Source organism: Pteropus medius, unplaced genomic scaffold, assembly GCF_902729225.1.
Source record: "Pteropus medius unplaced genomic scaffold, Ma_sr-lr_union100, whole genome shotgun sequence".
Taxonomy (NCBI): Eukaryota; Metazoa; Chordata; class Mammalia; order Chiroptera; family Pteropodidae; genus Pteropus; species Pteropus medius.
The window spans coordinates 1,093,657-1,110,383 of NW_024352783.1; the positions used below are offsets into that span (position 1 = coordinate 1,093,657).

A 16,727-nucleotide genomic window follows, 5' to 3' on the forward strand; every position below is an offset into this window, starting at 1 on the left:
TCATGCCTTCTTCCTCACCAGCAGCACCCAGGGCAAGATGGCAGCTACCACAGCCACCACAGCGATGAGGGTGATGAGCAGGAGGGCCCGGGAGCGGCAGCAGAATGACCGGGTGGAGCTGGGTGCCGGGGATGCCTCAGAGAGCTCTGCCAGGCTGCGCTGCGGCAGGACACTGTCCTGTTCCCCCAGAGGCATCCCATGGCGGCTGATGATGAAGATCTGTGGCTCCCGGGGCAGGCTGGGCAGCAGGTCCAAGGGGAGCTGGCTACTCTGACTTGGGGATGGTCTCCAGACAGGTTGGGAGATGGCCAGGGGGTTTGTGTGGCCCAGGGTGTCTGATGGTGGCCCAGAGGGCAGGCCCATTGGCACAGTCAGGGTCTGGGAGCTCTTGTCCAGCATGGAGGGCCAGCGGGAGCTCTTTTTGCTGAGGAAGGTGACGTAACGGCAGATGGGGCAGACAATGGTCCTCTGGACCTGCCCGTCCACGCGGGTAGAGAGTAGGTACTTGACTAGGCAGTCATGGCAGAACACATGGCCACAGCTCAGCGTCCGGCTGGCGCCCTCCAGATCACGGAACTTCTCATAGCACACGGGGCACTCGCTGCCGGAGCTGTCCTTACTCTCCCCTTCTGACATGGCCGCTCTGGGAAGGCGGGGCCTTAGCTGTGGGAAGGAAGGGCTGTGAGCATCAGTGCCTTTTTCCTCCTTTGCTCCCCTCCCTAACTCCCTCCACCTTTGCCTCCTTCTTCCCTTTCTTCTTGTCTCCTGTTCTCTATTTTTCCCTCTTACCCTTCCCTCTTCTGCTGCTCCTCCTCAGTGGCCTACCTGAATTAGAATTAAACTAAGTCATGAGACCCTTAAGAGGAGATGAAGAGACACTTCTGGAAAGGGGAATTGGGAAACAGATAAGAGAGATCCCAGCCCAGACACATTGGATTCTGGCAGGAGGTGCATGGAGTGTGATAAAGATATAGCCTCCCTGATACTTCACCTCAACCATGACATGCACACATGATGAGATCACCACCTCACCTCTTCCTGGTTCCTTGCTGGAAATGAAAGCAGGAGGACCCAGTTCCCAGGGAAGCAGGTAGCTGAGCAGATGCTCCCCGAGCCTCAGTCCAGGCCCCAGTGTGGGCCTGTGCCTAAAGTGGCCATTTTCCAGAAAAGCCTCTGCTGCTTCTCAGTCTCCCCACTCAGGGGTCGGCCGATCCATTGCTTTGTATCCAGCCACTGGAGTGAATTCCTCTGTGCTATGTGTGGCTGTAAAGCAATGACTGTTTGAAAATAAAATGTAGAACTTACACTTCCAAATGCCTGCTGGCCCTCCGTGTAGTCACGTCAGGGAGCTGTGGGCTCATTCCTCCACCTGCCACAGCTCAGTCATTCTTCAGAATCTTCCCAGTGGGCTTCCTGAGGCTGCCAGAGAACCTTCTGATTAATCTCGGTGAAGGCAGATCTTCATCCTTCAAGGATATGTCTGGTATTGTGAAAATGACCAGAAGTCACCAGGAGCCAAGCCTGGTGGGAAAGTAAATGAGTGCTCAAGTGGCATGATACTGTTTTAAATTAAAGATACAGAGTCACCATAAAGTTACAATGTGGATTTTAAACATTATCTGAGAGCAAAGGAGAGGCTCCAAAAATGTTCTCAGCAGAATTGTTGATTAAGTACACAGCTTCCCAAGATGATGACCTTGAAGGGAACCAGCCATTTGGGTATGTGGCGAGGCCTAAGTGTCCTCATTTAAAAGTCTCCAGTATCACAACTGTGTAGTCTAAACTAATCTAGAACAGCCTCCTTAGAAGGAACCATGATCACCTGTTATTGATATATATCCTTCCATCAATGACAAAAGACCCCTGGACATACTGACAGGTAGAATGGACAATTACATAATAGAAACAAGATTAGTTAACAGGAGAACAACTACAGTTTGTCAAATCACAAATCTTTTGGAATATCTCCCCTCTCTTGGTAAAATCTATTTATCAAGTTGAAAATGTTTCATAACTAAGAAGGAGCAAAAATATGTAAAGGTAATTTCTCCACAAAAGCCTGATGAAATTTGGGGGCCTGGGACACTGCAGGCAGCACCAAAACCTGTAAAGGGGTTTTCAAACTTTGGTTTCTGAGGTCAATGTAGCTCCCAGGCTGGGAGTGGAGTTTCAAGTGCTCAGACTCTAGAGTGGGGTTCAAATTCCTGATATGCCTATTATTGTCTGTATAACCTCAGGCAAGTTGTTTAACCTATCAGAGCCTCAGTTTCTCATCTGTAAAATGGGGTCGATAATAATAGTATTACCTTCCTCTCAGAGTTGTTCAGAGTACTAAGTGAGCTAATGTGCGTGAAGAGCCTGGCACAAAATAAGTGCTTGATAAATAATAGGTGTCATAGTCAAGACAGGCCAAATTCTCTCCCCTCTTAGCGTCTGCCTTTACTTCTTTCTCCTTACCAGATGGTCCTTATTATGTAAATGACTGAAAAATCACACACCCCTGACAGAGGGCAGCTCCCCTCAAATTAGAATAACTGAACGAGGTGACAATAGATTAGGTAAGTGATGGGCAGTAGGTAAAAACTAAGATGGTGATGCCAGTGTTTCTCAGCCATTTTTGTTTCATAATGCTTGCAAATGTCTAAACTGAACTGGAGTTATTCTCGGAATGACCGTGATTTTCTTAAGCTAACCAACTGCTAACATGTCCTCCTGTGTTTCATAATTTCCCATAGGCATATAGTGGCAGTTCATTCCATCCATCCATCCTGCTGCATGCTAGGTATTGAGCTAGGCATTGGAGAAAAGTGGTGATCAAGCAAGTCCTTCATGAAATTTTAGAGCTTAGTGGACATTTATAAATTTTCTTGAAAAAGATTTTTAAGAAGGAATAATCAATAGCTTAAATTATTTAGGTAACAGAGAGGTAGGTATCAAGATAGGCAAGAGAATTAAAGCAGATAGATAAGAGAATGATACGGGAAGAAAGGACTTTTGAGGTGATTTAGTTACATTTAGTTTCATAGGTGAGCAGCCCCATGTCCAGAGAGGAGGAAGTGACTTGTCTGAGGCCACCTGCGACAGTGATGGAGAGGGAGATGGCAAAGGGAGGGGAAAGAGAAAAAGAAAGACAGAGAGAGAGAGAGAGAGAGAAATTCCACAGATGATACAAGACCCCCCAACCCCTGGGCTGTGGACCGGTACTGGTTTGTGGCCTGTTAGGACCTCGGCCGCACAGCGGGAGGTGAGTGGCAGGCAAGCAAGCAAAGCTTCATCTGAATTTGCAGCCACTCCCCAGTGCTAGCATCACTACTTCAGCTCCACCTCAGATCATAGGGCATTAGATTCTTATAGGAGCACTGGTCCCTGGTGCCCAAAAGGCTATTAGAATCAATTGATAGATTGAGTGAGTAGATATTAGCTGACTCAGTAAGCACTATCTTCCTTGAGACGAATAGGGGAGCAGGGAGGAGAGCCTCTACTTTTCATGTGAGTTTGTGGCAAAGTAAGGGATCCACACGATGCAAAAGATATGCCAGTCCTCACTGATGGCTTTTCTGGGCAATCCCTTCTCCTGCCTGTGCTTCAGGAGAGGCATGTCACTCATGCTTGGACAATGCCACCCTCCTTCCCCACCTTCTTCTCAACTCTCTCAGTCTTTCCCTGACCTCTCCTTCCTTGTGTCCTTCCCTTTCTCTTAATTCCGTTTCATTCTTTATCCTGAGTTCCTCTTATGGGACTGAGTGCCTGGGCAGGGGAGAGGTCAGCAGAAGAAATATAAGGATCATGCTATGCTCTGGTTTGGGCACAAACTAGTTAAATAACAGTGCGATACATTTTATGCCCAAAGGCATTCCCATTGGTGCTTTAGGAAACTGCGGGGAGGTGAGGGTTGGAAAGTCTTCCTAGGTGAGGTGGGACCAATGCTGAGTTAATAATAAATAATTATAACAGCGACTATTTATTGAACATTAATTATGTGCTTGGCATTTTGCATTCCTTCCTCATTTAATCCTGACAACTCTAGGAGGTAGGTATTATCTCCATTTTACAGATGAGGGAACTGAGGCTCAGAGATTAAGTAACTTGTTCAAAGTCACACTGCTGGTACAGGGCAGACCCAGGATAAGCAGCCCATGCTTCTATGTACGGCCGCCTCTAGTGAGGGTGCAAATATGCCTCTGTGGAGGGCATTCTAGACCTTGGTCCGAGAAGTAGATAATGAATCAAGAGAAAGATGGTGAAATAGGAGGTCTCAGCCCTCAGACCTCTACAGAAACACCGATTTAACAAATATCCATGGATGAAAATACCTCACAAGAGTGCCAGAATCCAATTGTATATGTTATATATGTACAGCTTTTTGTACGTCAATTATACATCAGTAAAGTGGTTAAAAAAAATAGATGAAGGAGCATCCATGGGAAAATGAACACCCAAACTTCACTCTTTAGCATGACTCTAAACAGAACTGCTACTCTAGCCGCCTGTGAGGCAGGGGAGGACAAGGACTGGCCCAAGAGAGCTGACCTCATGAAAATCTGAAGTGCCCAGCTTCACCCACAGCAGCAGCCCATTGTGAAGACTGATCAGGGTGTCACCAGCCCAGGCAACCCCTAGTCTCCCCAGCTTGGGATGGTGAGCCTGTGAGGCAGAGGCCTTATAGCTTAAGCTATGACCACTTTCCCACCCCTAGACACTACATACACACACACTCCCACACCTCTGCATCATTCCAGTTTCAGTCCAGAACCTTGCTCACTAACCTTTGCTTGCATCCCACTCCTTCCCTGCCCCCAGCCAGGCCCCCAGACTCACTTTGGCTGGGGCCAGGAAGAACAGCATTCACCTCTCCACCTGGAGCCTCCGTGGGGGCAGATCTGAGCCACCCAGAGGTGTTGGGCAGGCAGGCACGTCCTCCTACTCCTGTCACTGTGACAGCTGCCACTGAGGCATTTCCTAATGACTGAGCAGGTCGGGAGGACAGCGCCAGGAAGTGAATGTCACCCAACCCGTTTGAGGCCAGGAGGCTCTTAGCTGCCCAGGGGTTTGGCAGCTGCTGGAGTCATGTGATCTTGATGAGGATGCTAGGAGAAGTGTCCCCAACCTGAAGAGGAGCCCAGGGATGGATGCTCAGGTCAGACAGAGGGTCTCACAAAGAGGCAGTGACCCAGTATTCCTTTGACCGAGACTCCCCAGAGATGGGTCTCCCAACGAGATAGTCCTATGTTTACAGTCTTCCACCCTCCTCGACACATTTCAGTGGTCCTCCCCATCTCTCTGTTCTCCTGCTATGCACAGGCTAAAGGGGTCAGAATAGTCTCAGAAAGGCTATGACACCCAAAGTTGAATAGAAAGATTTGGGTGATCTGCCTATGTGTATTTGTCATTCACGGAACAGCCAAAAGGGGCTCAGAGCTCCAAAAGACCAACTACCACTGGGCTAAAGAATGAGGCAGAGTAAAACCAATGAATTAGAAATGCACACCCTAATGGAAAAAAGTCCCTGATATCATGTGAAATAGAAGTAAGTTTCAGAACAGTCTGTATAATATGATTCTATTTATAGAAATCATAATAACATATGATAATTTTTATAGAGAAATATCTGGAAGAAGACACATCAGACTTGATGGCGGTTATCTCTGGAGGGGCTTTCTAACTTAAACATCCCTGTGATATTGAATTTTCACCCTGAATGTGTTTCTTTCATGGTGAGAAAAAAAAAAAATCAAGAATAAGGCAGGAACAAAGCCAGGAGGACTGGAAACCATTTAGGGGGACTCCCTCTCAGTCCTCTCAGGACCAGAGGCTAAGTCCTCAAGAATTTGGTTTTCTTTTGAAAAAGAAAAGAGGTTCTTGGATCTAAGGCATAGCCAAGCATGAGTGACCCCACAGGGTGATCTGGGATGGCCCGTCTCCACAGGACCAGCCATGGCCACCTTCAGACTGGTTGGGGAGAACAGTCAGGACAGACAGAGGGTGTCAGAAAGAGGCAGTGACCCAGTACTCCTCGGCCAGGGACTGGAGATGGCTGGGTACCAACTGTAGTGACAATCTCTCATGTTCTTTCTGCAGGAGCTTAATGTGAGAAATCTCAGACAGTCTCAGATTTAAATAGAAATACAGACTGCCCAGGTAAATTTGCATTTCAGGTAAACGTAATTTTTTAAATATAAATATGCTCGATGCAATATTTGTGGCCTAATTATGCTAAAAAATTATTCATTGTTCATCTAAAATCCAAATTTCACTGGGCATCCTATATTTTACTTTACAACTGTAGTCCCAGAGGGCTCCCTGAGTTTCTCTCCTTCCATCAACACCACACACACCCCTTTGGCAGCGTATCTATGACTCTGCCTAGGGCTTCCTGGTAGTTCCTAAAAAGGAGTCTCAAATACTCAGCATCAATGTTCTGTGTGTCTCCTTGGTAGGGGACTGAGCCAGGCCAGACCGTCTTTAGACTCAGACTAATGTGACATGATTGTGGAGTAGTATGAAATTCATGAGGCCCCCAACTCTTTTCCACTGGCCCTGCTATGAGGTTTAACTTTGAAGATTACCTTGAATATACATTTATTCTTATAGTCTGTCATGGTTCTGTGTTCCAAAAATAGAATTCCACTTTAAAGATTACATATACACATATATATGTATATATATGTTTGTGTATGTTCACACACACACACACACACACACACACACACACACACAACTTGAGAGTAAATATATCAGCCAGAGAAACTTAGCTCGACTTTATTAGGTTGGCTCCAGCCATCTAGCAAAGTCTTGAGAGCATGGGACATAGGGCTAAGTTTTGACAGGCAGAGGGGAATTAGTAATCAGGAAAGGTTGAGAACATATGCATATTAGCCAGAAGGATCTATACTGTAGGATTTGATAGTAGGGATCTCGGGGAAATTGAAATCAGCACATGAGCATTAAAAAGTGCTCTGTATGTGTTTATATAAGAGAAAGTGCCAAGTACCTTTGGGTAATTAATCCCTTTGTGCCTTAGTTGCTTCATCTAAAAAATGTGGATAATAATGGAGGCCATTTTGGCTCCATAAGAAAAGACTATAGGATTGTGACGATTAAATAAATGGATGCAAATAATATGCCTGGAACCTTGCCTCTTATGTATTACGGTATCCATCAACATCATCTGTCATCATCCTCATCATCATAGCAAAACGAGAAGGCTAAAGAGGGGTAAGAGGACTTGAATACCTCCTACTTTAAGGGGCCTGACCAATCTGGTATCTGTTCCAAATCCCACCATCCATTTTATAGTGTCCTGCTCTTCTCAACAGAGAGGACAAATGCAGTCTAAATGGTGGAAGAGTAGTTTTCAGCTCAGGGAGGGATGGGATAATAACCTCTGCTCTGGTCAGGCCACATCCAAGAGTTGTGTCCAGTTCAGGGGTTACATTAGGGGTGATGTTGCTGAGGTACTGAAGGATGTTCTGGGGAAAAAGCCAGCCAGGATGGGGATGGGTCTGGAGACCATTTTGAACCCATAAGATAAAACCTTTGGATAGACCTCTCTGAGAGTAGAGAGCTTCCAGACAAAGGGAAAACCCCGGCTGATGCTGGCTGAACACTGACTGACTGCAAGTCTGGTTGCTGCGTGGGATGACTAGCTAGACCAGGATAGAATTTCTCCACCTGGAGAACTGACTAAAGTTACAAATTTCCAGGCCCTTTTCCAGGACTTAGCAGGTCTTGGGAGGGGCCTAAGAAACTACATGCTATATTTATTTTTTTAATTCCATGGATAGATTAATGAATTGATGTGATAATGCAAAAACAGTGTGTGCTAATGGTGGAATATAAGTATTGGATATATGGGTTCTCATTGTAAAATACTTTAAACTTTTCTGTATGTTCAGAAATTGTAATAATAAATGCTGAAATAAAATTTAATTTTTCGAATAATACATTTAGATTAAAAAAAATGGAGAAGTGATAAAAGATCTGCAGTGAAGATTCCCTCCCCTCCCTGTTCCCTATCTGCCCATTTCCTATGTATCCTAAAAGGCAACCTTTAACTCACACCCATCAGGATGGCTACTATAAAAAAAAAACCAACAAAAAAAAACACACACAGAAAATGTGTTGGTGAGAATGTGCAGAAATTTGAGGTCTTGTGCATTGCTGGCGGGAATGTAAAATGATGTGGCCACTATGAAAAACATTATGACAGTTTCTCAAAAAATTAAAATAGAATTACCATATGACCCAGAAATTCCACTTGTGGGTACATACCTAATAGAATTGAAAGCAGAGACTTCAACAGCTATTTGTACACCCATGTTCATAGCAGCATTATTCTCAATAGCCAAAAGGTGAAAGCAATTTTGTCCATTGACAGATAAATGGATAAACAAAATGTTATATATACATGTAATGGAATATTATTCAGCCTTAAAAAAGAAGGAAATTCTGACTTATGCTACAACATGGATGGATCTTGAGGACATTATGCTACATAAAACAAGCCAGTCACAAAAGGACAAGTACTGTTTGAACTTCCCTGTCCCTGAAAAAAAAGAAAAAAAAAAACCCAAATACTGTATGATTCCGCTTAAATGAGGAACTTAGAATAATCAAATTCATAGAGACAGAAAGCAGAATGGTGGTTCAGGGGGAAGTAGGAGTTATCGTTTAATGGGTATAGACTTTCAGTTTGGGAAGAAGAAAAAAGTTTTGAAGATGGATAGTAGTGATGGCTATGCAACAATGTAAATGTACTTACTGCTACTGAACTATACACTTAAAAATAATTAAAATGGTAAATTTTTACCACTTTTTTAAAAAAGGTAACTATGGTCATTAGTGGTTATTCTTGTGCATCTTATTTATCTTTGTATCTACATGAGGGAATACAGATATAGATTCTTATCCCTGCCTTTTTTTAACCAAAGGTAGTACACTACATGCTGCTTTCATTCTCAACACCCCCCATCAACCCTCAGCCCCCTTAGCCCAAGATGCACCACAGAAGCCAGCAGCCACAGAGTATCTTCACAGGTCTCACCTCGTCCTCCCCTCCTCTGAAGACTTCTGGGGCTCCCCACTACCCTCAGTACGAAGCCCACAGTCCTCAGCCAGTCTTTTCCAAGACTTGCTCCAGATACCCGCTTCACCCTTGGCTATCTCATGCCACACAGTGTGGCCACAATAGTGGCTTTCAGTTCAGATCCCTTGAAAGCCTCAAGTTTTGGAGCTCTGTAATTTTTTTCATGCCTTTTTTTTTTTCCTGGCTGGAATGCCTTTCTACCTCATCACCTCCTTCCCAACATCTCCATTTTTTAAGATGTTGAAGGAGGGGATCCTAACTCATCTCTTTAGACTCCTGCACAGGAGCCTGGTATCATTAGAGCTCAATAAATCAATGTTTGTTAAATGAATAAAGCTACCTTCTCAAGCCTAGCTCAAGTATGTGGGGCTTAGGGGCAGGGGTAGTGTGTGCAAGGGAAGTTTGGGGAACACGGCCATTCTACTCTCTATTCTGAATTCCTTCGGAATCCACGCCAAAGTTCCCTCTTCAAAGTCGTAATGGACTGAGAACCTCTGGTCTGGCTGGAGATGGGAGAATGAGCCCCCACTGGGTTACAGCCTTAGTTGAGTCACTACATGCCAATGCTTTCTTTGAAAAAACATGGTTTTGTGCAGGTTCTCCTGAAGGCGAATCTGGGAACGGAAGGGAAGATGGGCTGGGGAAGAGAAAGGGACTCGTGAAGGATTCTGGGACTTATGAAGGAGGAATCTCTTGAGAGAACATAATCTAGTAGTTTGTCACTGTAATTTTTGCTGTAGCAAAGTACTGTATGTACAATTGTTTACTTGATTTTTCTTTAAAAAAATTGAGCCACATTTTAAACTTAAATACTTAGTCTTGCCTCATTCTAAGCATCCATTTCTGTGAGATCGCAGGTCTGATGTTCCAATTATATTTTTAACAGCAAAATTAATACTGTTAAGTTAAAAAAAGTTTCACCTGTGTACCAACTTAAGGCATATGAATGACGAAGGCCTGGGAAGCTGTCAGAGGCTTGGGGGTCTCAGAGCCAGGAAGAAGCTACTTCAGAATTTTCACCAAGGCTGAGCTTTAAATGCTTGGGAGCCTTTTGGACGGGAAGCCAGCCACAGAGTGATATCAAGCAAAAAAATCCTTTGAAAAGGAGACAAATGGTTTGGACTTGAGGATGAAACTGGCAAGGACGGGTGGTGACCCAAGGGTGGGGCTCTGGGAGGAGGCAGAGAGTAGCAGGGGTGAGGCACCGGGCAAACAGGAAGGCTCTGAATCCCGCCCCAAGCCCAAGCCCAAGCCAGCCAGCGTGGGGCTGTGTTCCTGCACCTCACCAGGTTTGTGTGCTCCCGGCCCTGATTCCCTCTCACTGTCATAAAACAGGCACGCCTTTAAAACCGCCAACCCCAGGTGCAGAGCAGCTCTAGGACAGGTTAGGGAAGGGAAGCTAGAAGAGAGCATGGAGGTTTGTTCTTAGGATGGCGTGTGGAAGGGAAGCCTTTTCCTTCCTGGGGGTGGTAGCAGCTGCAGGAGAAAGAGTGCTTGAAATAAGCCTTCCATGAAGGATTTATTGAGTCTTCACTTTTCATCCCAGAACCGAAAGCCTCCCTGACAGCCGATAGTCCTCAGTGCTTGAAACAGATAAGGCCAAATTCAGAGATGGAGTGAAAACAAAATTTATATTATTTCCGATATAAAAAAATAGCACTTATTGAAAAAATGTGGAAAATTCATAAAAGCATAGATGAAAAACAAAAACATAAGCTCTACACTGCCTCCGCAACTATCATAAATATTTTGGTGTTGAATCTTCCAGCCTCTCTTTATATAATAATGTATATACTATATACGTTTATGTTAAAAGTAATTACATTATATATTGCATAATTATAATTTTTTTAAGATAAGTGGGATCACCTTGGATAAATACCTTTAGGACCCGATGTTTTTCAGTTGTTATCTTGTTATTCCCCAATAAACATTCTTTTACACCCTCATTATTAATGGATGTAGTCATTTAATTAATCTATTGATTGATATTTAAGTTGTTTCCGATTTCCCCTATTATAAAAATTCTGCATTAAGTGTTTTTGTTGCAAAATCTTGGTGTTTCCCCTTAAAATAATTATTAGAGATAGAATTAATGAGTCTAAGTATAATATAATTTTAAAGACTTGTGATAAATACTGTCGAATTTCCTTTCATAAAGGTTATACCAGTTTCGACTCCAGCAGCATATGAAATTACCACTTGTTACCCTCACTCACCTTACCTGGGTATTATTATAACTTTATCTTCACAAAACAAAAACAAACTTAAAACCTTCCACTTCTCTCTGTCATCACCATCAATATCCAGCTCGAGACACCATCCGCATATTGTTGAGAATGCTACGATAGCCTTTTAACTTCCCTTCCTGTTTCCACTGTCCTTCCTTCACCCTACAACCCATGGCCTGTTTTCCACAGAACAGTCTGTTATCTTTTTTAAAAAATGTACATTAGACCTTTGTTTCTTTTAAAAAAAAAATTATTTATTTAAATTAATTTCAAGCATGCAATACATTGGTTAGACATCTATATAGTTCATAAAACGATCCCCCCAATTGCTCCCTCTCTCCCCTGGCCCTCCACCTAGCCATCATATTAATGCTAACTGCATTCCCTCTGTTGTGCTCCCCATCCCCATGACTAACTATCAACTACTAATTTGTACTTCTTTAACCTTTCACCCCATTCTCCCAGCCTCCCAACCCCTCTCCTCTCTGTTGATCTTTGCTTCTGACATAGTGGCTTGTATCAGACTAGGATTCCTTTAGAGAAAAATGTAAAAATTAGATCACACACACAGCTGTTTTAAGCCTTCAGAAAGTAGCCAAAAATGGGCAGAACTTAAGTAACCATGATCCTGTACAAGAAAGAAAACACTTTGAGATGAGGAGAATCTTCTCCACGGCTTTTTCTTCAGAAAATTCCTTAAGGAATTTTCTGATTTGATTGGGAGTCATTAAAGATGAACAGAAAATGGTGGCCTAAAGTTTTGGTATTACCACAAGGCTCAAAAATTAGAGTTTAGACATGGAAGAAAGATCTGGCAAACATTCTAAAGTTTCAGTTCAGACTCCTGAAGGATTATGACTTATGAGTTAGGGCAATCCAGAAATAGACCAACCCATACAAAGCCTGGAACATCTCAATTTCTGATTGGATCAAATGATTTGACCCTACTCTAACTACTTGAGGCGGGAGGCGGGAGGCGGGGGGCGGTGGGGGGGAGGGGGCAGACCTCCAGAAATATATATCTCTTCTGGAGAAATAACATTATCCAGAGCCTCTACAATTTTTAAATTTACCCAGCCTCCAGCAATTAACAAAAATTAGAAGCTATGCTAGGAGACAAGACCAAATAAATAAAACCAAAAGAAAAAAAATAGATGATAGTATCGGATTTACAGGAGAAAAAGATATTGGTATTATTGTACATGAACTATAATATCACATTCAAGAAAATAGATGGAGAAATAGAAACAATATTTAAAAGAACCAAATGGAAATTCTAAAATTGAAAAATACAATTACCGAAATTAAAAAAAAGAAACTATAAATGGGTTTAACCTCAGGTTAGATAAAACGAAAGAAAGGATTAGTTAACTGAAAGATAGGTCAGTAGAAAATATTCAGTCTGAAGCATAGAATGGGAAAAAGGGTGGAAAATACAGAAAAGAGCATGAGAAAATATGGAATGTGGTCTAAAGGTCTAAATACATTTAATTGGCGTCACTTAAGAGAGTGAATGACTACTTCAGAACAGTAGTTGAATAGTTACTGATAACAGATTTTACAATATTATTTAAATACATTAAACCACTGATTCAAGAAACTCTGTTTTAAACCAAATAAATACAAAAATATCCACCTAGGCACATTGTAGTAAAACTTCCAAAAACGAGAGACAAAGAGAATTTTAAAAATTTGTCTGAGAAAAAAAAATACAGTACCTTCAGAGGAGCAATGATACTGACTGCTCACTTTCAAGATAAAGGTGGAATCCAGGAAACAGTGGAAGTCAAGAGTGTGTGTTATAGTCTTTAAAGGACTGAAAAAATATAGCTACCAATCTAAAATTTTATACAGAAACAAATATTCTTAAAAAATGAAGGTAAAACAAAGAGATTTACAAATGAAAACAGAATTTATTGTCAAGAGAGCTGTACTATGAAAATAATTCCAATGGAAGCAAAGAAATACAGTAATAAATGAATAAGAAGTAATTGTGTAGGAAAATACATGAATATTGACTGTATAGAACAAAAATATCTTAAGAGTTTAAAAATATACAAAAAATTAAAATATTTGACATTAATAGCCAAAAAGTAGGAAAGGGATAAGTGGAGTTAAATTGTAAGATTCTTGCATTATCCAGGGAGTGGTAAATGTACAAATTGTAGTAGACTAATAATTCAAGGATCAATGTGGTAATTTTTTGATAACCATTAAAAGAATAATAAAGTAATATATAATTAAGAAACTAATGAGAGAAATAGAATAATTTTTAAAAATCTAACTTAAAAATGGTTTAAAGTAGGGACATTTCTTAAAAGTGTCTCTGACTATTTGTATTTCTTTTGCTATGAACTTATATCTTTTGCTGAGTTTTCTATTTGAATGGTTTCCTTTTCTTATTGCTTTTAGATGGATATAAATATAGGTAAATGGAAATGTGTCCATGTGAATGTTTCAAATACTTTCTCGCAGGGATCAGTTTTAAATCTTTATGCCTTGGTTAGAACACTAAGGGCCTGGTTTGACCACTTGCTTTGACATTAGTGAGAAGAGGTCTGTTGAGTCACATGCTTTGTACCCAGTTGGAGCTCAACAAATGCCTAATGAATTGAACTGACTCGAGAAGGTCCAGGGGCTAAACAAACATGGGGTGCTACATCATTGTCATTTAGAGTAAAGATTTGTTCGAAACTATGACAGGAGTAGTGAATGGTGAATGTTTTACCTATTTCCTGTTTGCTCCAAGTGAGAATACTTGCCCGTGGCTTGCGGCTGCAGCGTTTACCCCGAGATAACTCGCGGATTACAGTCGTAACCTTACCCCCAAGTTTGCCATGAAATATCTCCCTTTTATGGTTATTTTTGCATTGCTCTAGTATTCTATAGTCTTTGGAAACAAATGACATCATTTTATTTGTAGCATTCTGTTTTTAGTATTTTGATCGCTGAAAATGTCAAATCCTAGAAAATGAAGCATTTCTATCCGTGGTGTTAAATGAACTCTGGCAGTGAGTTGCACTTTTTTTTCCCAAATGGGCAAAGGGTTGGCCAAGGAAGAAGCAGAAATAAACCATGCTGGGAAGAACTACAGGAATCCTCAAGAGTAGGTTTGGCCAGCCACAAACAGGTGAGCTGCCGCTCTGGAGGAATGAGGATGGATGCCTGAGAGCAGAAATGTGTGACGCATACCCCAATCAAGACCAGTAGGTGGCGATCTAATGATGTCCAATTGCAATCCAGACTTCAGGGCCAAGGTCTTGCTTGAGCACCCAGAAAATAGAAACTGACCAAGGCCCCTGGAGACTCCCAGCCTTAACTTTTTGGCTCTGTGCTTCCTCCAGAGGTGAAGTATCAGAGACTGTGTTTTTTTTTTTAATTTTTTAATTTTTCTATGTTTGCTTTGCCCATGGGTGCCTGTATAGCACCATCCATTCAATTCAGTTTAGACTAGTGTGGCTCAAATTTTGATGAGCAAACCAATCACCTGATTCTCTTGGGAAAACATAAATTATGATTCAACAAGACTGAGGTGGGGCCTGATGTTCTGCATTTAACAAGCTCCCTGACGATGACTCACACTCAGTCATTCTAACATTTACAACACGCTGCCTGCAAGGACCTCATCTCTGTGCAACATGGGAGGTGGGAGTGAGGACTCCTCGGTTCTCCCCTCAGAGAGTTTACAGCTTTCTAGAGTTAAATCCCATTGTAATGTCTGCACAAGATAAGAGTATGCATCCACTTACCGCGTGACCTTGGGCAAGTTGCATGACCTCTTTGGGTCTCAGTTTCCTCAGCTGTAAAATGGAATAGTAAGAGCTTCTACTTATTTGAAGAGTTATTTGAAGGTTAAAACAGGATATTTTATATAAAGCACTTAGCACAGTGCCTGTAATAGTAATAGTCAATCTCAACGAGTCTTGGGGTACGCTAAGAAGTATGGAGCTTGGTGGGCAGTCCTGGTGAGGTGGTAAAGTAAAGAGAACAAGAGGTAAGGGACAATCTTTAAGAAGGTACCATTGTTGGAAAAGAAGAGAGTCAGGGATGTGAGGACAGAGAGCCGGAGGAGGGCATGTCTCCTGATCAGTGGCAAAACTATGGGTTGCTTTTAAGGGAGATTTAAGTATGCTGCAGGCTAAGCAGGCTTCTTTCTGGAAATGGTTAGGGTACATGGGAGCAGGACTTCAGGCAGATCTAGCTTTAGTTTTCAGCACACTCCCCCATTTCACATCTTTAGGGGTTTTAGGGGATTTAGGAGGAGCTAAGAGGAGCCAAGGATCACCCTGGCCCTGCCCTCATGCAAGGCTTTGCCACAGCCTGCACAACTTCAGCCTCATTGCTATGGAGTCCTCAACCCAGGTACCTGAGTAGATGCTTTAAATATGTTGGTGTTTCCATAGCATCTCGAAGGTCCAAGAACATTTAAAGACTAACTTTCATTACTAAGCTCCTAGGGATACAGAGACAAATTCATAGCACCCCTATCCTACCCTGGGAAAGGAATCATCAATGAAGAGTCTCAGCAGCGGTTCTTAACAATAGTTCTTTTCCTATATGGTTAGCCTAAATGACACATTAGTCCTGTAGCCACTGTGGAGGTGACAGGGTGACTCTTTAGACGAGGTAGTCTGATCTGATAAAGACTGAAGGAGTGGGTCAGATTTGGAGAAGCAGAAAGGAGGAGGAATACCATCGACTGTTAAAGATTGACAAATGGGACTGTATAAAGCCTGTTATACACGTTATCTCATTTAAGCCTAAACAATGCCGTGAAGTCAGTACTGGTCTCACCTGCATCTCATAGGTGGGGAAAATGAGACTCAGAGATACAAAGCAGCTCATTCAAGGCCTTTCAGCTAAAAGTAGTAGGTGGAGGCTATCTGACTTTGCTTATTCTCTTAAGTACCGCGTATGTGCTTATGCCAGGGTCTGTGCATCTCTTCTCTTTAATAAGTGACAGCTCCTGCCTTTGCCCTTCCTCTTTAAATTCAGGGACAGAATATACATGCCTGCGGTGGAAATGGGGACTCTTGAAAGCCTGGCTAAAGAGGTAGGACTTGAATTTCTTTTTCTCCATCCCCAGCACTGAAGTCTTACTCAACTCCAGCTGAGCAATGAGGCTGGCAGGGTTGCCTCACTTCTAGAAGGCAGGCTTCAGCCTTCCTGGCCCAAACCCACTTCCTGTCCTTGTGCCTCTTTTGTCAGAAGGTGATTCTCATGCTTCCTGTTGACTTCTGCTTCGTTTCAGCTGGTTCAGAGCTGACCCCTGTGTGCTGCTGTTCATCTGATCAGTGAGGCCTGGGACACGGGACCAGGTACACTGGGGTAGTGGGGGTTTCTGCTCAGAGAAAGTCTGGGCTAGGTGAGGGCCAGCCTGAGACATACCAGAGTGGGGGCCTCCTGATGGT

At 42.7% G+C, this 16,727-nt stretch overlaps 1 protein-coding gene across 1 annotated transcript; it reads right to left on the reverse strand.

The window, feature by feature from the left end:
- RNF222 (ring finger protein 222) lies at window positions 1–1,418 on the reverse strand. Its single transcript, XM_039847306.1, has 2 exons — window positions 1,306–1,418; window positions 1–663 (listed from the first exon to the last, which is right to left on the reverse strand). Exon 2 carries the CDS (start codon window positions 634–636, stop codon window positions 1–3), a length of 636 nt encoding a protein of 211 aa, XP_039703240.1. The 5' UTR covers window positions 637–663; window positions 1,306–1,418.
- Window positions 1,419–16,727: the final 15,309 nt, after the last annotated feature.